Consider the following 26321-nt stretch of genomic DNA (forward strand, 5'->3'; position numbering starts at 1 on the left):
CTTTTGTATACATGTGTGCTTGCATGTGCGTGTAAGCTATACAGACACTAGTCTATTTGTCCTCTGCGGGGTGTGAGCGCCTGTTAACGGTCTCTGTTTTTCTTAAACTACTTTTGGAATAAACGCAAAACGCAGGACTGAATCAGTACTAGCTAATTTAAAAAAAAAATAATGATTATTCGAGCACAATCGAGTTTAACAATATTAAACTTGTATATATTAAAATTAATATATTTATTTAATATGTATTAAGCGTTTTAGGTATAAAACACTGTTTTAGTGCTCTTAATCTTCATTTCAATATCTCTATTCTGTCAGTAATTTATTTCACATAATACAAATTTGTTGGCATAAAAAATTCTAGGATCTTAAATATCATATAAATCTTACTGAATTTATATTGATTTTGTGAATGTGGATTTATAGTTTTCATTGCATTGTTTTTTTCGAATTGCTTAAATTTTTATGCTTATATTTATAGGCTTACTCAATTAGGTTTTGCAATTATCGATGAAAGATTTGCCACAAAAATATTATTTGAAATTTTTTTTTTCAGATTTCCACATTTTAATATTTTAATAATTTTTTATCAGTTTTGCAGTTATAATTATTCAGTTTATTTCAGTTACATTTACATTTAATTTTCTTAGTCGTTTTCCTTCGCAACTTTTATATTAGTTGGGGCCATTGAGTAGTGTACTCAGGAAATAGTTAAAAGCAGATCTGTGCTTGTAGGGGCTGAGTCATAGCTCCTGGCCCCGCATGGTATAGTGATAGTTATCAGTCATTAGACTCACCCCACAAGAGGTCATTTAGTCAGTGTTTGTTAACTCAAAATCAGCTGGACAAGATCATTGATCAAGTTTCGTGAAATTCGTAATGATCGATTGAAACCTTTAGTTTTTTCAAGGAATGACCACAATTGAAGCCTGAGGTCTAGCATGTACTAATCCTACTCACGTTGCTTTATATTCCTTGAAAAAGGCAAGGAAATAAATACGGAAAGATTTATATCCAGTAAATACAGTATGCAGTTAGACGAGTAGGTAACTTACTGATTAACGGGTTTAAGCAGAGCAATGACTCACGAATTTCTAATAACACGAGTGTAAACAAACCACGGAATGGGTGGTGTTTGAACGTACGGCGTTCAAACACCACCCGTTCCGTGTTTTATGTTTAAGAAGTGCACTTCGGGCAGCCTTAAAACTAACTTAAAACTATATTGTTATCATTTATTGCGTTAATGCACTGTTTTACACTTCATAGCATTGTAGCTTTTAACACATTAGCATAATGAAATAAAGCGGAGTGCTGGTTATATGTATGTAAATATAATAGCAACAGTTGGTAAAGGGTTATGAAAGTTGTGATCTGGACAAATTGTTACTCATATATATATATATATATATATATATATATATATATATATATATATATATATATATATCTATATATATATAAATAATGTGCAATAAGATCACGGTAAACAGGTGATTTCAGAATATGCAAAACAACCACTGTGAAAGACTAGAGAACTTCCAAGCGTTTTCGTGACTACTCACATTATCAAGGAACTATGAAAGTAAAGCATCCAAGGAAGGTATATAAGGGGTCTGGCCAACACCTCACTATCAGATCCCACAACAGTTAAACACCTGACGCGCGCCGGCCCAACTGGACAGGTCCTTCGCACAACTCACCAACAAACTATTCTACCCAAGAAAATTTTAAAAATTATTATTTGTCCAGTGTATTATTAAATTCTTCCCAAATTCTATTAATTATAAATGAATCTAATTTATATAAACCAAAGGAAATATTCATATTATTGTCAAAACTGCTTTTTATGAAACAAGATTCAATTATATTCCTGTCGACCATGGACTTGCTTGATACTACTTTCTCAACTTTTTGAAAATCAATTGGATGGTTAAAATCTCTTACATGAATAAATAGAGCATTGGAATCTTGTCCAGTTCTAATGCTATATTTATGTTGTTTTAATCTTAGTTCGAGATTTTTACCAATTTGACCATAATAAACTTTATCGCAAATTTTACAAGGAATCTTATAGACACATCCATCAGCATTTTGGGGGGGAATTCTTTATCAAAAGTTTTTTTACTGTATCAAGATTTTTGAATACAACTTTAATATTAAAAGTCTTAAGAAGAGAAGGCATATCAACCAAGCTTTCATGGTAAGGGAAAACCAACATATTTTTAGTTGAATAAGGCTGGTTGTCCCTTTTTGGATCCTAAAAAGTATTTCTAGCAACTTTAAAAGATTTATCAATTACATTTCTTGGGTATTTTAAATCATTACCTATTTCATAAATTTTGGATATTTCCTCATCTATGAACTCAGGACTACAAATTCGTAAAGCTCTCAAAAACATTGATGAGAAAACAGACAGTTTGACTATCTTGATGCGAAGAATAATAGTGGACATAGGAACAGTTATTTGTAGGTTTTCTGTAAATTTTGAATTTGAATTCATTATTACCCTTAATAATTAAAACATCTAGAAAAGGCAATGAGTTATTTTCTTCAAACTCAACAGTAAAGTTTATAGAATGGGCTAAGCTATTTAATTTTCCAAGGAAATGGTGTATATCTACATTTTTGGGCATAAGAGACAAAATATCATCAACATATCTGAACAGGTGAAAGAGGATTTCCCATTGCCATACCAAACTTCTGAGTGTAAAACTTATCATTAAATACAAATTTTGCTTCAACAATGCAAAGTTTAATAAGTTTAATGATAGTAGGAACTGGCAATGGTAAATCATAGTTAACGAGTTCTTCAGATAAGAAACTTAATAAATCATCAGCTGTATAGCCCTTGTGGCTTAGCGCTTCTTTTTGATTATAATAATAATAATAAATCATCAACAGGAACTTTCGTAAACAAAGGAAGTAACACCAAAACTAACCATGTTAAAATCATTTAAGTCAAGGAGCTTAATTTATCAACTAAGTCTATGCTGTTTTTAACATTAAAGTTAGAAATTTTGCCAACAATGAGAATTATTCTTCAGAAACATATTGAAATAACTAAAATACAGGAGAAGGAAGCATTCAAAATATTGAGAAACAAAAAATACTCTTTTTAATCAGGCCATTCCATCAGAATGGAAACAAAGTATGTTGGATCATTGCTATAATAAATTCAGAAGAATTTGTAATGAACTAAAAAACAAACTACGAAGAAAATTAGACATTTTAATTGAAAATAGTGATTGGACAAAGCATGCTAATAACAATTTTGTAATTAACTTATCAGATGAAATTTTAGACAAAAATACAACTGCTGCTCTAGGTTTTGGCCTAAGTTTTGCAACTTCAAAAAATCTTAATAATGTTGAAATTGCAAAAGCCTTTTGTAACTTTGAAAAATTTTCTGATTTATCCTCTGATGAAATTAATATTAGTAAAGGAATGGTATATAGCTCTATGTTAAAACCAAACATTCCCAATTGCCCTCAAAGATTCTTTAAGTCTTATGATACACTTAATAACAATAAAATTTTGCGCCTTACTAAAGCAGACAAAATAAATGCAATAGTAATTATGAAAGAAAATGATTACCAAGAAAAAATTAATAATCTCTTAGATGATACTGAAACCTATTCTAAACTTAGGAAAAATTCCCTAGAAGCCGTTAACAGCAATTTCAATAAGACAAAACTTCTACTGAAAGGCAAAGATGAATTAGTCAAACAATTTACTTACACGAATCCATCTTTACCTTACATGTATGGAATAATAAAAACACACAAACCAGGGAATCCACTCAGACCAATTATTAGCTCCATAGGGTCAGTTTCATATAAATTATCCAAATGGCTTGTTGATATTTTGAGCCCTATTGTTGGCAAATTTCTAACTTTAATGTTAAAAACAACATAGACTTAGTTGATAAATTAAGCTCCTTGACTGACTTAAATGATTTTAACATGGTTAGTTTTGATGTTACTAACTTGTTTACGAAAGTTCCTGTTGATGATTTATTAAGTTTCTTATCTGAAGAACTTGTTAACTATGATTTATCATTGCCAGTTCCTAATATCATTAAACTTATTAAACTTTGCATTGTTGATGCAAAATTTGTATTTAATGATAAGTTTTACACTCGAAAGTTTGGTATGGCAATGGGAAATCTTCTTTCACCTGTTCTTAGTAACCTATGCATGGAATTTTTTGAAACAAGGTTACTTAACACAATCCTCCCTAATAGAGCTAAATGGTTCAGGTATGTTGATGATATTTTGTCTCTTATGCCCAAAAATGTAGATATACACCATTTCCTTGGAAAATTAAATAGCTTAGCCCATTCTATAAACTTTACTGTTGAGTTTGAAGAAAATAACTCATTGCCTTTTCTAGATGTTTTAATTATTAAGGGTAATAATGAATTCAAATTTAAAATTTACAGAAAACCTACAAATAACTGTTCCTATGTCCACTATTATTCTTCGCATCAAGATAGTCAAACTGTCTGTTTTCTCATCAATGTTTTTGAGAGGTTTACGAATTTGTAGTCCTGAGTTCATAGATGAGGAAATATCCAAAATTTATGAAATAGGTAATGATTTAAAATACCCAAGAAATGTAATTGATAAATCTTTTAAAGTTGCTAGAAATACTTTGTACAATCCAAAAAGGGACAACCAGCCTTATTCAACTAAAAATATGTTGGTTCTCCCTTACCATGAAAACTTGGTTGATATGCCTTCTCTTCTTAAGACTTTTAATATTAAAGTTGTATTCAAAAATCTTGATACAGTAAAAAAAACTTTTGATAAAGAATTCCCCCCAAAATGCTGATGGATGTGTTTACAAGATTCCTTGTAAAATTTGCGATAAAGTTTATTACGGTCAAACTGGTAAAAATCTCGAACTGAGATTAAAACAACTTAATATAGCATTAGAACTGGACAAGATTCCAATGCTCTATTTATTCATGTAAAAGATTTTAACCATCCAATTGATTTTCAAAAAGTTGAGAAAGTAATATTAAGCAAGTCCATGGTCGACAGGAATATAATTGAATCTTGTTTCATAAAAAGCAGTTTTGACAATAATATGAATATTTTCTTTGGTTTATATAAATTAGATCCATTTATAATTAATAGAATTTGGGAAGAATTTAATACACTGGACAAATAATATTTTATAAAATTTTCTTGGGTAGAATAGTTTGTTGGTGGGTTGTGTGAAGAACCTGTCCAGTTGGGCCGGCGCGCGTCAGGCGTTTAACTGTTGTGGGATCTGATAGTGAGGTGTTGGCCAGACCCCTTATATACCTTCCTTGGATGCTTTACTTTCATAGTTCCTTGATAATGTGAGTAGCCACGAAAGCGCTTGGAATTTCTCTAGTCTTTCACAGTGGTTGTTTTGCATATATATATATATATATATATATATATATATATATATATATATATATATATATATATATATATAATAGCACATAGGCCGTTTCCCACCAAGGCAGGGTGGCCCGAGAAAGTAACACTTTCATCATCATTCACTCAATCACTGTCTTGCCAGAGGCACGTTCACACTACAGTTACAGAACTGCAACATTAACACTCCTCCTTCAGAGCGCAGGTGCTGATTATGATGGTGATTATACAGAATTTACATCAAATTATAGTGTCTTTAACTATTTTTTTTAAAGCAGTTGGCTGATAAGGATCCTTTAGCACCATCTGGCAGACAGTTAAAGTAGATCAAAGTTCTTAATACCGAAATATGCAGTTCATCTCAGAATATAACTTTAGCATATTAAACCACTTATGAAGACTAAGGAAACAAGAAGTTCTAAACTTCACATAATGGAAAAGACCCAGAGATGATCATAGTACAGGACCCTACTTATAGAGCAAGTTAGGTTTCAACTTCTCTAGAGCAAAACATTTCCAAATGCATATAAAATCCTGATAACCTGTTTACACTATCACATGTAAAATGAGCAATAGGGCTAGGCCTATAAAAAAAATGTATATACAGTGCACACACAAAAATATTGTCGTTCTTAGCTTATAGTGAGTGGTGAATATATTTATTATATGAAGTCTGAATCAATGAAGAATGGGTATAGTAATTGAAAACTGCTGCATTAGTGAAACGCCGTAAAGTGACGTGCTCTAAAGCGGAGTCTTCCTTTAGCTAGCTGTACCTCAGGCAAATAACTTCTGCAACATATGTTCGTCTGGCAAACAAGATAAACTCTGTCTTTACATTTCAGTGGTAAAGCTTAAGAATAAGACACACTAGACCTCCTAACTGAATCTCATTCGATCTTTGAGAAAAAAAAGGATGAATATGTCCGTGATCCTTATCTCTCTATCTCATGATCCTGTTCAGCTGGAATTATTAAGTGTCTAAAGAAATAGTTAAGTGCTGGGGTATAGACTTTTGTTCACCTAAATTCAGTGATCTGTTAGTCTCGGTACCTTCCATCTTCAAGTATCTTATATTCTGAACTGGCTTTAGATATCACAGCAGAGAATCTTGTCATACACCATCATATTTTGTCCTTTAGAGCACTTTTTTCATATTCTCTACAAGTTCTAAGTCTAAACTGTATCAATCTGTATTTTCAATCATTATATATACTTTTAGTTAACTTTTTTACTTCCATGTTTGTCAGAGCCTGAACCATCTCTTTTCCCTACCAGGGAAAGGCGCCACCCGAGCTAGACGTAAGTACCAACGCTTTCTCACAGGGAATACACAAAAGGGTTACAGATTTTTATTTGGCATTCATTTTCGTAGATACATGTGTGTGTGTTTGTGTGTGTGTGTGTGAGAATGGTTCCCTCACCTATGAAGTAGCGGCGTACAAAAGAAGTATACAGATTTTCATTTGGCTTTCCTCATTTCTATTGCTTTTATTAGAATGCTTTAGTTTCTTTAAAATCCTTTGGCAAAGGGGTAGTGGCATTTTTTGAGGTTTTTCTGTTTGAGAGACGACCGTCATCTTGGTTCTACTTTCCTTCTGATTTAACTTGTCTTGTCATTGGTCTTTAGTGACTTTCATTGCGCATTTTTTTGGGGGGATTCCTACATTTATTGAAAGACCTTAATAAAATTGAGGATTTTCTTTGGATATTTAGATTTATTCAAGAACATTGACTTACCTGTAGCATTCTCGCAACTTGGTTCAGGTTAATTGCAAGTTTGGGCACCCCAAAAATAGTCCTACAGATGGAATTTAATTGGTTTAGGAATATTCTGTGTTGGGTTATCTACTAAAGAGTTTAGATTTCAATAACCTTGAGTGACATCTTTGCAGTAATGGCGTGATAAGCACCATTTAGTTGTCATATCAGTAAGTAGGAAATACAATCTATTTAACAATGTTTCAACACAGAAAATTGTGTATCGAGAAGTTTGACACGTCTATACTTCGTTTTGTGCTGTGTATATATTGCCGACGTGGCTGATCGGTAAGTTCAGTTATGAAGTGCTGGTTGGGAAACAGAGGATCGATCCTCCATTAATCCTTAAGCAGAATAACTTGCATAGAACATAAAAAAGGAACATTGCAACAGGCCTACTGGCCCATACTAGGCAGAAAGTAATTAATAATAATGTACTCAAGGTAACCACCTTAAGTACATTGTTAACATATTCTACAGCATCCCAGGAACACTCATGATGCGAGGTTGATGGAGGATAATATCTCGACTTTCTACAAGTCACTCTGGAGAGAGTTGGAAGATATTATAGTGCGGAGAAACGAGTGGAACATTAGCAAACATTTTAATCTTAGCCAACTTGTGAAGGATTCGAACCTATACTCATCTCCCAGGGGATCCAAAATATCAGTTTTATGGTTCCTCAGTGCACTGCTCTAGTGATTCTCTATATGGATGGAATGACGGATATTATTCATCACGTGCTACTCCATATCTGGTAACACTCGTCATGTATAGTAGACGAAGAAGGAATTCATCATCGCGAGAAATTTTTAGCATGATGCATCGAGAGGCTATCTCTTCTTTTCCTACTTCACCTTACAAGGCATAACCAAGAGCTGCAACAGTGTAGTTTCAACGTTGCAGGGCGTTTTCGCAATGAGATGATGAAAACTGTAACAGGTTCTGTTGGTGAAAAGCTGTAACACCACTTTACAAGGTGGATCTAGCAAACATGTTTTCTGTACCTCTCCAGATTCTGGATGCAACAAAGCTCTTGGGAAAATAAATTTTTCTTCCCCATAATGCAACTTGTGTTATGACCCTATGTGGTCTGTGGAACCACCAATAATAATGTGGTCGACCGGGATATAACCATTAGAAACCACTAAAGCAAAATTTAGATGATTGCCTCCATGCTAGGCCGTCGTCAAGTCACATTTGCAACTGAACATTAGTCCAGGATGATCCGAACCGTTGCTTAAGTTTTCTTCTCCATCCTGTCTGTATTTTATACCATTTATCTCCATCTTTTCGTCTCTGTTGTGGGTAAGCTGTGAATTTTCACAGCCCCGGAATTGTGATTTCTGTTCTTCAAATATCTATCGTCTTTATCTGACTTCTGGTTCAGCTCTTTATTTTCTGTCGCCTTTGCTTGGTTCTTATCACATTAAATAGCCGTTCTAGCTTCAATAATTTATTTTCTGTACTCTAAGTTTATTTCCCCCTTAAATAGTCTACCAAACTTTATTAAAACACTTCAACAACGTTTTGCTTTGGCTTTTTAATTTGCACGGTTTTAACCCTCACAATTCCCTTTCAATGTTATATTTCTGCCTGAAACACAGTATGAGAAATATTCCCTCTGATCTTCCTCGTTTTCTTTTAATATTACATTTTTATCATGTCTCCACTTTATCACGTTCCTTATTTCGCCCAACGTCTCCACTTTACCATGTTTTTCCTTTCCCCTTTATTGTCATGTTGCCCATTTTCCCTAAACATTATCCCTTTGTCATCTTTCCCTTTAATGTCATCCCTTTATCATGTTCGTCCTTCCCTTCAAAATGATAATTTTACGTTCCTCCTCTCTCAATGGCACCTCTTCATCATGTTAACTGTATTACTCCAATTCACATCTCCATTTCCAAGGAAACATGAATCCGCCATCATTCGTGTTACCTTCCTACTGAAATTTACCTATTCCTCTCCTGTGTAAACAGCCACAACTTTCGTACATTCTGCTACAGTAAGTACACTCCTTCGTGTTCCCCTTAGAAACTGTAAAACAATGTATTGTTGTACACTCGCCGGATACCAGAGGTGACATGGGTCAACTAGAGACATGTTATAAGGTAATAGAGAATTGTTCCATTAGCTTTCCATGAGATGTGACCAGTGTTTATTATTGTTTTTCATAAGCCTCGCTTTCTATACGAGCTCTGGCATTATCTTCATCAAGTTTCTCTGTTGCTCAGCACACAAACACATTCTCATATTGATGCGCTCTCTCTCTCTCTCTCTCTCTCTCTCTCTCTCTCTCTCGTTCACACACACACACACACACACACACAGAGCACTAGTTGCTGACTACGCATGAGAACAGCTGTAGCTAAAATTTTATATATATATATATATATATATATATATATATATATATATATATATATATATATATATATATATATATATATATATATATATATAATATATATATATATATTTAGGTAGTAGGTTGGTAGACAGCAACCACCCAGGGAAGTACTACCGTCCTGCCAGATGACTGTGAAACAAAAACCTGTAACTGTTTTGCATGATGGTAGGATTGCTGGTTTCTTTTTCTGTCTCATAAACACGCTAAGATAACAGGGATATCTTGCTACTCCTACTTACACTTTGGTCACACTTCACAGACACGCACATGCATATATATATATACATACATCTAGGTTTTTCTCTTTTTTCTAAATAGCTCTTGTTCTTTTTTATTTCTTCTATTGTCCATGGGGAAGTGGAAAAGAATCTTTCCTCCGTAAGCCATGCGTGTCGTATGAGGCGACTAAAATGCCGGGAGCAATGGGCTAGTAACCCCTTCTCCTGTATACAATTACTAAAAAAGAGAAGAAGAAAAACTTTATAAAACTGGGTTGCTTAAATGTGCGTGGATGTAGTGCGGATGACAAGAAACAGATGATTGCTGATGTTATGAATGAAAAGAAGTTGGATGTCCTGGCCCTAAGCGAAACAAAGCTGAAGGGGGTAGGAGAGTTTCAGTGGGGGGAAATAAATGGGATTAAATCTGGAGTATCTGAGAGAGTTAGAGCAAAGGAAGGGGTAGCAGTAATGTTAAATGATCAGTTATGGAAGGAGAAAAGAGAATATGAATGTGTAAATTCAAGAATTATGTGGATTAAAGTAAAGGTTGGATGCGAGAAGTGGGTCATAATAAGCGTGTATGCACCTGGAGAAGAGAGGAATGCAGAGGAGAGAGAGAGATTTTGGGAGATGTTAAGTGAATGTATAGGAGCCTTTGAACCAAGTGAGAGAGTAATTGTGGTAGGGGACTTGAATGCTAAAGTAGGAGAAACTTTTAGAGAGGGTGTGGTAGGTAAGTTTGGGGTGCCAGGTGTAAATGATAATGGGAGCCCTTTGATTGAACTTTGTATAGAAAGGGGTTTAGTTATAGGTAATACATATTTTAAGAAAAAGAGGATAAATAAGTATACACGATATGATGTAGGGCGAAATGACAGTAGTTTGTTGGATTATGTATTGGTAGATAAAAGACTGTTGAGTAGACTTCAGGATGTACATGTTTATAGAGGGGCCACAGATATATCAGATCACTTTCTAGTTGTAGCTATACTGAGAGTAAAAGGTAGATGGGATACAAGGAGAATAGAAGCATCAGGGAAGAGAGAGGTGAAGGTTTATAAACTAAAAGAGGAGGCAGTTAGGGTAAGATATAAACAGCTATTGGAGGATAGATGGGCTAATGAGAGCATAGGCAATGGGGTCGAAGAGGTATGGGGTAGGTTTAAAAATGTAGTGTTAGAGTGTTCAGCAGAAGTTTGTGGTTACAGGAAAGTGGGTGCAGGAGGGAAGAGGAGCGATTGGTGGAATGATGATGTAAAGAGAGTAGTAAGGGAGAAAAAGTTAGCATATGAGAAGTTTTTACAAAGTAGAAGTGATGCAAGGAGGGAAGAGTATATGGAGAAAAAGAGAGAAGTTAAGAGAGTGGTGAAGCAATGTAAAAAGAGAGCAAATGAGAGAGTGGGTGAGATGTTATCAACAAATTTTGTTGAAAATAAGAAAAAGTTTTGGAGTGAGATTAACAAGTTAAGAAAGCCTAGAGAACAAATGGATTTGTCAGTTAAAAATAGGAGAGGAGAGTTATTAAATGGAGAGTTAGAGGTATTGGGAAGATGGAAGGAATATTTTGAGGAATTGTTAAATGTTGATGAAGATAGGGAAGCTGTGATTTCGTGTATAGGGCAAGGAGGAATAACATCTTGTAGGAGTGAGGAAGAGCCAGTTGTGAGTGTGGGGGAAGTTCGTGAGGCAGTAGGTAAAATGAAAGGGGGTAAGGCAGCCGGGATTGATGGGATAAAGATAGAAATGTTAAAAGCAGGTGGGGATATAGTTTTGGAGTGGTTGGTGCAATTATTTAATAAATGTATGGAAGAGGGTAAGGTACCTAGGGATTGGCAGAGAGCATGCATAGTTCCTTTGTATAAAGGCAAAGGGGATAAAAGAGAGTGCAAAAATTATAGGGGGATAAGTCTGTTGAGTGTACCTGGTAAAGTGTATGGTAGAGTTATAATTGAAAGAATTAAGAGTAAGACGGAGAATAGGATAGCAGATGAACAAGGAGGCTTTAGGAAAGGTAGGGGGTGTGTGGACCAGGTGTTTACAGTGAAACATATAAGTGAACAGTATTTAGATAAGGCTAAAGAGGTCTTTGTGGCATTTATGGATTTGGAAAAGGCGTATGACAGGGTGGATAGGGGGGCAATGTGGCAGATGTTGCAAGTGTATGGTGTAGGAGGTAGGTTACTGAAAGCAGTGAAGAGTTTTTACGAGGATAGTGAGGCTCAAGTTAGAGTATGTAGGAAAGAGGGAAATTTTTTCCCAGTAAAAGTAGGCCTTAGACAAGGATGTGTGATGTCACCGTGGTTGTTTAATATATTTATAGATGGGGTTGTAAGAGAAGTAAATGCGAGGGTTTTGGCAAGAGGCGTGGAGTTAAAAGATAAAGAATCACACACAAAGTGGGAGTTGTCACAGCTGCTCTTTGCTGATGACACTGTGCTCTTGGGAGATTCTGAAGAGAAGTTGCAGAGATTGGTGGATGAATTTGGTAGGGTGTGCAAAAGAAGAAAATTAAAGGTGAATACAGGAAAGAGTAAGGTTATGAGGATAACAAAAAGATTAGGTGATGAAAGATTGAATATCAGATTGGAGGGAGAGAGTATGGAGGAGGTGAACGTATTCAGATATTTGGGAGTGGACGTGTCAGCGGATGGGTCTATGAAAGATGAGGTGAATCATAGAATTGATGAGGGAAAAAGAGTGAGTGGTGCACTTAGGAGTCTGTGGAAACAAAGAACTTTGTCCTTGGAGGCAAAGAGGGGAATGTATGAGAGTATAGTTTTACCAACGCTCTTATATGGGTGTGAAGCGTGGGTGATGAATGTTGCAGCGAGGAGAAGGCTGGAGGCAGTGGAGATGTCATGTCTGAGGGCAATGTGTGGTGTGAATATAATGCAGAGAATTCGTAGTTTGGAAGTTAGGAGGAGGTGCGGGATTACCAAAACTGTTGTCCAGAGGGCTGAGGAAGGGTTGTTGAGGTGGTTCGGACATGTAGAGAGAATGGAGCGAAACAGAATGACTTCAAGAGTGTATCAGTCTGTAGTGGAAGGAAGGCGGGGTAGGGGTCGGCCTAGGAAGGGTTGGAGGGAGGGGGTAAAGGAGGTTTTGTGTGCGAGGGGCTTGGACTTCCAGCAGGCATGCGTGAGCGTGTTTGATAGGAGTGAATGGAGACAAATGGTTTTTAATACTTGACGTGCTGTTGGAGTGTGAGCAAAGTAACATTTATGAAGGGATTCAGGGAAACCGGCAGGCCGGACTTGAGTCCTGGAGATGGGAAGTACAGTGCCTGCACTCTGAAGGAGGGGTGTTAATGTTGCAGTTTAAAAACTGTAGTGTAAAGCACCCTTCTGGCAAGACAGTGATGGAGTGAATGATGGTGAAAGTTTTTCTTTTTCGGGCCACCCTGCCTTGGTGGGAATCGGCCGGTGTGATAATAAAAAAAAAAAAAATATATATATATATAATGTACACACACCACGCTGTATTTATATCACTGACTCCATCATCAAGAATTGTAGCACATGAAATTATGCACAAGAGTAGATGTGCATGACAATAATGGAACATTCTAAGTGATATTGTCACTCCGAGGTTCTAGGACATCTGGTAGAACCCCATTACCCCGTATGAGCCAGCATGTTGACTGTGACAACAATACAACTGGGAATAAAGACGTATAATGTAGATAGTATTTAGGCGACATTCCGTTCATCATTGAGCCTTTGAAAGTCTCAATAAGCTCAATCATGAGAGAGACATCGTTGCAAGTCTTGACTCTCTGCGTTACATGACTTTATGCTTCAGTTTGTCGGGTAATAGTAACTGGTCTTGTTTGCGGTTAAATGATTCGGTTTTTCCATAGAGATTATTAAGAGAACTGATGCTTATTAACAGCTTATTTCTGATAAATCAATAATTGCCTTATGATCTTTACTGGTGTAACGATCTGCCACAATATGACGAGAGACTAATTTTGCAGTTTATTTTAATATTCGTCACGCCACTGGGGACTTTTTATATTTACTAAAAATATGAAAATCACGCATGTTTGTCATGAGATACGATCACTGTATTTTTAAATTGTTGGATGACAGGAACTGTCTAAAAGTATGGTAGAAGTACCCTTCTTGCTGAGCAAACTTCTTTCATGAAAAAAAGTTTTGGTCTGGGTAGACTTTGAAACTACGAAAGACAATTGAGAGAAGAAAGATTGCTTAATCTCTCTCATTAGCTGTTTGAAGTTAAACTTGTGTTAATTTTAGTATTAGTTTACCAGAAAGATACTTAAATAAGATCCTATAATATCAAGTATAATCATTAATAATTTTCTTCATGAAATTTTAAGCTATCTCCCATTCCTTTGGTGAAACTTAATTCCCTCCCATTTCCCAGGTGCTGTATAACACCTACGGGAAAAGAGTTTCCCAGAAATTACAGCAATATAAGCAAACATTGACCTCTACTAACACGTTTTTCAAGCTTCCCCATCACTACCACTTGCTTCCTAGACTGCTATACTTCTAAGTCAGTCCCTCGACACAACACTCACCCTGGAGTGGCCCTAACAAACCATATGGAGACAAAACGAAGAAGAGAATATTAAGACCTTGCACGGTCACCTTCAGCAGTATGTTGAAGAGGACTTGACGCCGAGGTGTTTTTCACCCTGTTGAAGAGGATCTCGAACTAAGGTGTTCTTCAGCTTGAACAGCATCTTACACTGAGGTGTTCTTCAGCAGCGTGTCGAAGAGGGCCTTAGTTTGAGGCCGAAATATGCAGCACTCACTTGAATTGCTGTTATATTTTCACCATGTGGTTTGATTAATTCCACTAACCAGTGTTTATTACACTTTTGTGTTTGGAGTACCTTTGGAATGTTTATAAGCCATACCACACTACATAGTATGGTCAGTACTCTTTGATGGTAGTAGTAGTAGTTAGTGTGATAGTGGCCATTTGTTTGTGTGAGGGAGGCAACCACTAATCCGCACTTCTCTGCAGAGATAACCAAAGACAATGAGGGTCATGGTTCGCTGGAAGCATTCAACGAAGAGGATTACGAGGTTGGTCCTGGGGGCCGGGGGCGCTTCGACCCCCGAGCGCCCCCTCCCAGGTCCCACCAAGAGCGAGGACGACCCCCTCCACCCCCCCATCAGCATAGACCTATGCCCCGCGATGCTAGAGAGCCCCGTGAGGGGCGCGACCCCCGCGATCAACACTACCGAGAAGGAAGAGATCCGCGAGATCCAAGAGACAGAAGAGACCCACTTATGCGAGAGCCTCACGCGCCACGCGATCCCCGCGACGCACGAGGGGACGTCCGCGATAGGTATGAAGGCGAAGGACGACACAGAGGGGGAGAATACGGACGCGAATACGGGCGTGAGGGTCGTGGGCGTGGTGGCACTGGACCAGGAGGGGAGCAGCACACGCGTATATTCGTGGCACTGTTTGACTACGACCCGCCTACCATGAGTCCCAACCCTGACGCTTGTGACGAAGAGTTAGGCTTTAGAGAAGGACAACTCATCAAGGTCTTCGGCGACAAAGACCCAGATGGTTTCTACTGGGGTGAGGCTGGAGGACACTCTGGCTACGTCCCCTGCAATATGGTTTCCGAAGTCCAGGTTTGTGTCTCGAACTGTTGCAGTTCTTAGCACCTCAGGGATAGGCGAATACAGACAGGAAGTGCATGTGTTTTTCAGTAGACGGAGGATCAAGCCTTCATGTCTCGCACTGGGTTTATCAATTAGTGCATCAAAATTTATTCTTAGGTAGTTGTAGTTTAAATTGATGCAATAAATAGGAATATTATTGAATTACTTTTGATTATTTCTATGTCACCTTGACTTGTAATTATTTTTATCGTGGGGAGCGTTGAACCGTAGGGATTATACAGTGCTTGGGGTGTGGGGGATGGAAGGCATTCAGGCTCAATCCAGGGAACTGGAGCACAGATTCAATTCCCTAGATCAAGAGCCCCTCACCAGCATCAAGGACACTTCCTTGAGGACTTGACTTATTTATATGGATAAATTATTAATTATAATATCAGGAATTCAATAGTAACCTAATAATGATATAATTCCAATTAACATCATTGTTTCTTGCCAAAATTTAAAACTGATCTCATTTGACCCCTCAAGGGAGGCTCCTTGATGCTGGTGAGGGGCTCTTGATCTAGGGAATTGGATCTGTGCTCCAGTTCCCTGGATTCACCCTGAATACCTTCCACATTCCCCCTTCCCCTGAATAATTCCTACAGGTTTAGCATGCCTCATAATAATCCCATATTCAGATTAATAGATCTGTAGTGTTACAGTATCACTAAAGTTCTCTTATCACATAATTACACTAACTTTCCTCTTTTTTTCTGGAATTTATCTTCTTAAACATTACCAGGATTACAGATTCAAGTTCCTTTCAATGGGTGCAACCTCATAACAGCAGTTCTTAAAGCAACATATATGTAGGATAATAAAGGTAAGTGCTGAACTTGAAAGGGTCAGTGTAAGAGGCAACAAGGCAACGTTTCGCTCTTAAGAAGAACATCCTAGATCAGTAGTCCCCAACCTTTTTGCTATGAAAGGGCCAATTTGACGAGTCTAATTTAAAAGAGGACTGCATTTTGTAATTTATATGGATAATATTTTATAACTGTTGACATTGTGCAGTGTGGAACCTACATAACATTAAATTCATAATTTCATGTGAGGGCCATATCCATTTTCTAGGAGGGCCACATGCGGCCCTCGGGCCGTAGGTTGGGGGGCCACTGCTCAAGATGCTTTTAAAAAAGCTCTTCTTAGAGCCGTAGCATTTATCCAATAATGGCTCTTTCTACCGCAGCATTATTCCAATAATGGCTCTTTCTGCTGCAATATTGTCCCAATAATGGTTCTATTCTAACACTGTCCCAATAACGGTTCTACTGTAACACTGTCCCAATAATGGTTCTACTGTAACACTGTCCCAATAATGGTTCTACTGTAACACTGTCCCAATAATGGTTCTACTGTAACACTGTCCCAATAATGGTTCTACTGTAACACTGTCCCAATAATGGTTCTTTCTACCGCAACATTGTCCCAATAATGGCTCTTTCTACTGCATGTCTGTTTTCATTTCTGTCGTCTGTATATTCAAAGAACCTGTAAGGGTCATACTGCACTAAATAATTAACCTTAATATCAATTCAGAATTACCTAGTGCTGTAATAAATCATGGGCATCATACATAAACAAAAAAAAATACATGGGGAATTCAAGTGGTACAATTGAATTGCCCGTTCTGGCCTCTGCAGTGATATGAAAAATCAGTGCCTCAGTGGTAATAGACAGCCCATTTTGTCCAGTGGCTACACTGATGAACAAGCTTTAGTTGGGACAATGTTTCGCTCTGCATAGACATTTATCAAGTGAAAATAAAGCGAAACATCTTTGCATTCACTCTATTTAGCAGTATGCTGCTTCATCCACCTATTTTTTTCAGGTTGATGACGACCGGGTGGCCCAGGAACTCCTGAAGGAGTCGGAAAGTGGGCGCCGCAGACGGGACGGGTCAGTGGGACGCCGTGGGCATCAAGGTGACCGCTGGGGGGACATCTACGCCAATATGCCAGTTCGCAAGATGATTGCAATGTATGACTACGATCCTCAGGAGCTCTCTCCAAACGTGGATTCCGAGGTAGGAGATATCGTTCGCTCGGCCACTAATCCTCTTTCTAGCTCGTTAACAGTGTTCCTGTGTTTGCAGAGGTCGATATTCACTTGAAATAAGTGAGGCTTATTATATTGCAGGAGAAACAAATTGTGTAGAGCAAGAAGACTGCATCAAATTCATCTTTTGCCCTTAATCCATTCTTGTGTAATGTGGGTATACGTCGTGCCGAATAGGTAAAACTTCCAATTTTGGTTTAAAAAGCAATGCTCTTCTTGGCGAATAAGGCATGCAAAAGTTTGTGTTTGCAATAATTTAGCAAAAATTGTTCTGAACCTAATGAAAAAAATATATATTTCTTTGTGTTTATTTTTAAATTATTATAAGCTTACCTGAAATATATTTAGTTGGATTAGGCTAAATTAAATTGCGCTTGTTATAATAAGGTTAGGTAAGTTTTCAAAGGTTCTTTTGGTACAAAATTATTAATTTTTACACTAACATAAATGAAAAAATATATCTTTAAAAGTATAAGAGAAAATTTTAGGGAGAACTTAATTTTAAATTTCTTGCTAAGTCACCAATATTACCTATTCGGCACAACATATAATATATATATATATATATATATATATATATATATATATATATATATATATATATATATATATATATATATATATATATATATATATATGCACATGTACATAGTTTTATTTTCCACACATGACTTCTTCCTCTTCATTGCATACTTCTGATGTTCTCCCTGGCTTATCCTTCTTGATAGATATTACTGTATACAGAAATTCTGAAAATTGAATATTATTTAAGGGTATTATATAATAAAAGGAATATCAATTTCTGCAACACAGACTTTATTATATGAAAGTATTTGTATATAAGGAATATAGATGGAATATTAAAATCAGATCACCGGTGGCTTAGTGTAAATAATAATAATATATAACATACTAATTAAACAATAATTTTGTGGAAAACTGGAGATTAACTTCTAAGTAACGTGAGATTCTTTTTAGTGACTGTTAGCTAAATCTGACGAGAGTTCGTCTAAGGTGATGCTCTGCAGTTTTCCATTCTGTGTTTAAGCAAAAGGAATTTTCTTAGAGTACACACACATGACAGTTATCTTGCTATAGTACAACAGAACTGAGATTATGAAGATCGAGAAGCGATAGGAAGCACTCTGCACTGTGTTGTGTCTGGTTGATGTAGCACCAGTGTATGTTTGTAGCATATGTAACTATGTCTAAAGCTGTCTCACACTAGCTTTTTTTATTCTATGTATGGGGATGGTGAGCAGTTTTACATCATTCCTTTACAGAGTTTCATGTTAGTATTTTATTCTATGACAGTTAAAAGCATTTCTTTAAATTGTTAGTGAAAAAAGTCACAGTACTGTGGCTGAAACATTTCAAAACAAGTAACTTTAAGGAGAAAGTTCAGATGACGTTTCTGTCAGTTCTGAACTTGATAGCAATCCTGGATGGATCGAAACTTCATCCGAAATATCTTCAAACTGTGACTGAGTTGTGAATGTTTTAGGGATTTACTGAATGATATAAAATAATAACACTGTACAGTATTTTCATATCTTTTCTCAATGCACAGGTATTTCTCTAGCTGTTCTCTCCCTTTTTCACATCTTTTTTAATTCTTCTTGTCAAGTTCTTGAAAGCTGTGAGCCTATTGTATTCTGCCCAATTGGCAGATGCATTTATAAAGTGTGTTAGGGCGTAACTGTTCGTTCGTTTGCTCTCTCCGTTCCTTTGCTTCAGCACCGATCATGGTTACTGCTACTGCACCAACTCTGTTCCTTAAAAAGGCTTTCTGTCTAGTTATCTTTTAAGGCATTGTATGCACTGTTCGGATTATACTTAATCTGTCTTCTCTCTTTACCTTATTGTAGTGTTGGGAAGCGTGATGAAAGGATTTAGAAATGTGTCAGTGTGTATAGAGGTATCCAGGTGATTCTCTATGCAGGAAGAATTAGAAAAAATTGGGTCTGCAGGAGTAAATGTTAGTAAACTAGGGAGGAGACAGACAACAAAATAATTTTATGAAAATGCAGGCAAGAATAATTGTAGATGTGATCGTATCCTGTTTGCCTGACACAAAATTAATTATTGTGGGAATAATCTTTATTGAATTGTAACGGTGTAATACAAAAAAAAAGTGCAAAGGGGAATCTGTACATAGCATGAAACTGAGTAAATAAAATTAGAATGCAAAATATGGATAAAGATGATTAACTTAATCATTTTTTAAAGGGGGTTTAGAGACTTAATGAACAATTAATTCAAGCAACATGTTTATGAAAAGCATAAGAGGAGGAAAGGCATGGTTTTAATTTTAATTTGCAGGACAGTACCAATGAACAAGTGATAGTCGGAACTTGCGCTATTTTGCAATATTTCTCTGAAAGCTGACATTGGGTAGTATTTAAAGACGTACATTCCCTTCTCTAGTAAAAATTATTCATTGGGACAAATATTCAAGACAGTGGAGTCTTTTTCTTTTTTTTTTGTAAATAACATAAAAGTAGCTATTTCTTGCTTGAACAATAGTTTATATAGGAAGATAGTTGAATAATCTGAAAACGTCAGTCTTACATGAGCGGTTAAAGATGGCTACCATGAAGACAAACTCAAAACACTGTGGCTGGAATAATTCTGTACTAGCTCATTATTTGGAGAACCTAAACGAGGTTTCGGTTCATCATGAACCATTATCAAGCCACGACTTGTTAATGTTCCAGGATATACCGAAATACAACCCAGTTTCATTTCCAATTTGTGGGTTTTCTGCAAATAATTGGCAGCGAATGCAGCAATGGATAAGAAATACTATCGGGAAAGTATTTCAGATAGAGAAGACGACATGATCATCTGCCGTAAGCGTTGAAATGTCACAATGTACAGTATTACTAACAAATGTAAACAGGGATGTACTGTGTAGTCAGGGTGAATTACCATCTTCAGCAGTGCAATATTTGTCAGAATAAATGTAGTATGTACATTACTGAGTCTTGGGAGATGAAGGAACATTGTACTATCCGTAGATGTCGAGCATGTAGTGAGCTGTTTTCTTGAAGGCGACATCTGGCAAGACACTAAGTAGCTGATGGGAGGTGTACTTATAGGCGACATCAGGCAAGGTTGGACTGGAAAAGAAGTACCCAGTTATGGAAGGCAAGAGACGTAATCCGCCAGTCTGATGCACCATTAACCTGTGAATAATTAAAAAAAATTATTAAATCACAGTTAGACTGTCCTGTTCGCCAATTGCAACCATACTTGTAAGATTAATATTTTCTGATGAATATCATAGCATTTAATAACGACACTTGCAGTAAGAATGTTTTCGTACGAGCATCTTTAGGTTTAAAAAATTACACCTGTATGAGTTACTGGTTTATAAGCGTTTTAGGGCTCACAAACCACCTTTGTACTAAAATTCTGATACCATGAACATCTCGTGGTATGATCCATCATATGATGAATTATTCCTGGACTAATAGTTTAACTGAATCCACAGGGCATATTAACGATAAAAAGAAACTTTTATTACGAAAACGGTTCACTGTGTAGAGCTTTATGAAGATTACTTGAAGCTCTACACTATAAAAGCTTGTCCTAAAACAAGTTATTTTTTCTTCAATTTGGATCCTTTACTGAGGATTTGAGTACATTCACTATGTAATGACCACTTCTGATACGAATGTAATGAAATAAAATATTAAAAAGTATTCCTAGGCTTAATGTAATGCGTTCTTAAACATTTTTTTTCATAATCCTGTGTAAAAATTATTATAGAGCCTCTATAATTATCGCATTTCTGTGGAATTGCAAATTATAGACTTGTATTTATTACTTACCTAGTTTATTTCATACACAACATTACTAGGCTCAAATGGTTTCTACCCTAAAGAATTTGAGAAAAATTATGAACTTTGCAGCTGGTGAAAAGAATTAAGCTGCAGGTTTCGCCAGTGGCCCAGGTGACCGGCAAGGTTAGTGAGGTGATACGGGAAATGGGAACACTGCCAGAGGCTTCTAGCCCATCCGAAGGCCTGTTTATGAAATATGAGTTCGGCTACATGTCTGGTTAAACTGAAAGCTCTTCGATTCTGTTGGATTGTATGTCGAGTACAGACTACCACAGCTTCAAGCATCATCAAAAACTGACAAGGGAAAAGACAAGTGTCATAGCCACAACAGTGCAGGTGTCTGCATCTATCAGTGTGTTGATTGTAACCAGAGAAGCCTGCCGTAGCCTGCAGATTAGTTTGGAATAACACCAAGGTGATGATTAAGACATTTTTGCATCAGTTGGGGATCTTTATTGGTTAAACGTTTCGCCTACACAAAAGGCTTCTTCATATATAAAGGCAGCAGGTGTAATAGTGAAATGCAGATGATGTAATCAGTCCATCAACCTTGGAGATATGAGGTGGTCAGTCCCTCAGCCTGAAGAAAAGTTCAGCTCCTTAGCCTGGAAGGATATGAAATTGAGGCATAAAAGTGCACCAACGTGCTTGAAAGAGTCGCATGTCACGTGCATGATGAATGGACCTGACTTTACACCTCGTATCTTAGAACTTCCAACTGGTCATAACTAGACAAAACATGATGCAGATTTCTGGAAGTTGTACCAATTCCCACACCAAATAAAATCTGAAGGATTCAAGGAGCTTTCAGCTTATCTAAACTTCATAGTTGCTCATTGACCCGACAACTCACCCACTTTAATTCATTTGCTTATTGTTTTTCCTTGTGTATCAACTGAAGACGCTTGCTCCACAGGCGAAATCTCAGTAAAATTGCTCTTTCACTGTTTTTTTCGCCTTCTTAAAGAAATGATTAACATTAACATTACTTATGGTATTGATCGTTATGGAACAAATTTCTCGTGAATTTGGTCCAGATTAGTTTTATGAGAGTTCAGATCTTCTCATTTTAGATTATCAATATGGGAACATTCTTTAAAAATTTGTCACCTTGAATGATTTTGATTTTAATATTTGTTATTAGTAATCATTTGTGTGGCAAATATCGTTGTCCCCCATAGAATTCTTGCAGTTCACACTACAGATGTAGCACCTCCTAACCTGCTGGAATGAGAAGCTAGTACAGTCTAGTGGTTAGTGCAACAGCCTAGTAAATGCCAGTGTACAGGTTCGAGGCTCATTCATGTACTGAAAAATGTTTCAATTAATTAAGATTTTCTCATGTATTATAATAAATCAATATATATGTATACCATGACAGAGGATCGAGCCTACACACCTTGTACTGAATAAAGTCCATAATTTTAGCATTTTGCGAAAATTATATTAATTATACAAACTCTGCTAAATTATTCCTCGAGTTTTAGCCTAACGAATTCTCTTATTAACTAGTGCAAGCAATTGATTAAATAGTTAAATATGGTGTGAATAATCAAGATATTTAACTTTAATAGGCACAAAATCTCAATAACGTAAAGCAATTTACAAGATCAACTTGTCATTAGACAGACAATATCAGATTAAAGAATTTTTATTTTAATTTAAAAATCCAGAGTATTCTGGGTGTCTGGAAATTATATATATATATATATATATATATATATATATATATATATATATATATATATATATATATATATATATATAACACAAAGCTTATCGCTGTATGACTCCTTCGAGTTTAGCTCTTTAAATTATAATAAAAATAATTTTATGGTCTGGCCTATGAAAAAAAAAATTATTTCTTAGCTGCCATGATGCTAGTTGGCAATTATTATTAAATAAGAAGCATTAAATACGTAAAGATCATAGAGGTCCTGGAAAATAGGAGATAATCCGACTGTAATTCATTAGAAGGGAACTCCTAATTCCTTGGATCAAGAGTCTTATCAGCAAGGGCCTCCCCTTGAAGAATCAGGTGGCTTGAGAAACATAAACAAGGCCTCTGGTATTGAGGCTGAGAATTACCTGGCTCTTAGAAATTTAAAAGTCAACCTTGTATGTTTTATCCTCGTTTCTGGTGAAGGGATATTAATCCTATGAATAGAAGTTGGTCTTCCCTTTCTCTGATCAACCCTATTGCATCCCATTACTCAGGAACTGTATGATTCTTATAGGTTTAATGCTTCTCTAAGCACATTAAGGGGCCGGAAATACTGATTTTTTCAAATCTGTTCTAAGAGTCCAAACACTTATGATCATGGGTATTCTGGGCTATTTAACACTAGAAGTGTCAAAGGAAAACTTGTGTGGGTCGTTAAGAGTATGATTTGCAGGGAACCTAACTCGACACACCCGTCATTACAGTTTCTGGTATTTATTACAAAGACCAACGTTAGACTGGCAGACGGGGGGGTCGAGCCTCCGTCACTCCCGAGAGTGACCCACACAAGTCTAGCATTCATATGGTTAAAATTTTGTTGTTAGTTACCTTTTGGTTTAATATTGTTATTCTACATGCTTAAGTGATAGTTTTTTTTTTTTACGTCGGATATTGCAGTATAATCTGAAGGTTAGTATTGTGTGTCAGCTACTTCTAAGTCGTTCTTTCTCTTACTTCTGTTGCTGCTGCTACTTATGTTCCTTTTCTTCCTCCTCCTCCCCCTCCACAATATATTCATTATCCCACTTTATTTCATCCCCCTCTTCACCTCAGAGTATTCACCTTCTTGTCACTCCATACATTTCTACACTTGCTTACCTTCCTTTTTCATCGCCATCTATATTGTGTTTTACTCCTTTCTTTTTTCATGAATGTCTTACAAGTATAGGTGTTGACATGAAGCTGGACTCTTTTCTTGTACACGTCCTCTGGTCCGTCTAGTGGCTCGAAATTAAAAATTATTTCGACAGGTATGGATGGACACTTCTAGCATTGCAAGCCTTGCATGATTTGCTCACATGTGATTTTTTTCCAATCTGACAATTGTGAAAAGCTGACTTGTCAGTGAAATGTTGCCCAAATATTGGCTTGTTCATCTATAAGTGTCTTCATACTACTATGTCTGATCCGTCTAGCCAGCCTAGGACTCTTGACTGTGCATACTTCCCTGTTCTAATGAACCTAGTGTAGTGTTATTGAGTGAGATGTAGAGTGTAAGGTGCAACCAGGTGTAGGAATTTCTTAAGAGGTGTAGTGGAGTGCTGGTGAGTGCAGGAGCTTCCTGGATCCAGCCTCAACTCAAAAGGACAGTGCTTTTTAAAACTATTGGCCAAGATGGGATGCACGTGTGTGTCGTGGCGATGATGTGGATTCCTTATATTAACACTACTCGATGGTCTTCGGCGTTCTGCATTACCCACAAAGCATTCGCTTGACTAGGCGGAAAACAGCGCGGCTTAATAATAGCAATCTTGTCATTGCCAGGCTTGAGTTGTAGTCCACTCTGGCCGGCATTAGTTTTAAAAAGATACCATTCTTCTTGAGACTTTGGGGTATGTAAGGTATTTAGATTATGGATTCTTGAGTGACTAACACAATGATTCCCGCTGCCCCACACCCGCCGTCCACACGCCCACATGCTGACTCCGTCCTCCGCCTCCTCTTGTTCTATCATGAAGGAGGTAAGTGACGCAGTGATGTTTACAAAGGAAAGTTTAGAGTTGAAGTGCCATGTTTATGTCGCCTAAATCTGGCCATATATTTACCAAAATAAGACTATACACTTGGGCCAGGCTAAACCCTCTCGGATAAACGGATTTTTAATAAAGCCTTTTCTGCCGGATTACGTCTCTTGAGTTTCCTTTAAATCCCCCTCCCCCCATCTCCTGTGTTACCCTTAGATCAATGATGGATTTCTTAGGTGGATTATCCGTTAATCTCGATTGGTGGTCTTGTTCCCAACTTCTGGTACCCCGCCTTTATTTTAGCTCAATATAAATGGAAGTATGTTGTGGTTGCTAGTGTGCTGTGTGCGGCTGAGGGAACGCTAAGTAGCTTAGTAGTCACAACTGTGTCAGGACAGTGGAAACTTGCTTACATTGCCGCCGCCGCCTCTTCCTCTTATTCCTGCATCGATTAGATCAGTATCCCTTCTCCCTTCCATCTTTAGAATACCACTTTAGTCTTGTAGTGTTTGCTGTAGTGTCCCTACCACCTTTAGTGTTTTCTGATTTTTAACCTGCTGCCTCTAGTCCAATGTCTCTTATTTCTCATGCCACATCTATTTTTTAAACTACTTTTATAGTAAAAATCAATGCTTGTATTTCATGTCACTGAGCTTTCTCATTCACCGTAAAGAAAGCTATCTTACATTCCCTACACATTTCCTGAGGTACTTCTTAGCCTTAAGAAGCTTTGTGTTCAATTAAGATTCATGTTCACTACCCAGATTTGTATCCTTCAGCCAACCAATAACGTGTTTTATAAAACTTTGTCACAAGTCCCTAAAACAATGCTTTCGTGAGAGTACCTTACCGGCTCGTCGAGTCTGAACGAGGTTTTAAGGGCATAGCACCGCCAGGTATCTGGACAAAAGTACAAGTCTTTGAAGATCATTTCCTTAGACTATACCAGACACTTTTCTGTGGAACTTGTCAATCTGCCATCTAACTTTTTTCTACAAAAGATGGTAGTGACTGAGCTTACACAAAAGAAATTACAGAACGGGTAGGAATTGAACGTATGGCAGGCTAGTCCTGAAACTCTCCCACCCGTTCTGTGTTTCGTTTGCAATCGTGTTACCACGATTTCGTGACTCGCACGAAAAATATTTTGCCACAAGAGTCCAGCACCTCAAAAAGTTCAAATGATTTTTGTCTAAGTACTTGCAATTTTGTCCACAAAGTTTGCATGTGTTGAGAGTGATTGAGCCTGGGAAGTGCTT

The 26321-nt window shown here is 36.9% G+C and overlaps 1 protein-coding gene across 1 annotated transcript in view; it reads left to right on the forward strand.

Moving 5' to 3' along the window:
* The window catches only part of LOC128701979 (RIMS-binding protein 2), a gene marked incomplete at its 3' end in the record, with an annotated part of 174744 nt that overhangs the window by 139157 nt on the left and 9266 nt on the right, over positions 1-26321 (forward strand). The window contains 3 exon segments of the mRNA XM_070101419.1: positions 6696-6719; positions 14811-15436; positions 17301-17495. Of these exon segments, the coding sequence (XP_069957520.1) occupies positions 6696-6719; positions 14811-15436; positions 17301-17495 (845 nt within the window).

Source organism: Cherax quadricarinatus, chromosome 77 (genome assembly GCF_038502225.1).
Source record: "Cherax quadricarinatus isolate ZL_2023a chromosome 77, ASM3850222v1, whole genome shotgun sequence".
Lineage (NCBI taxonomy): Eukaryota > Metazoa > Arthropoda > Malacostraca > Decapoda > Parastacidae > Cherax > Cherax quadricarinatus.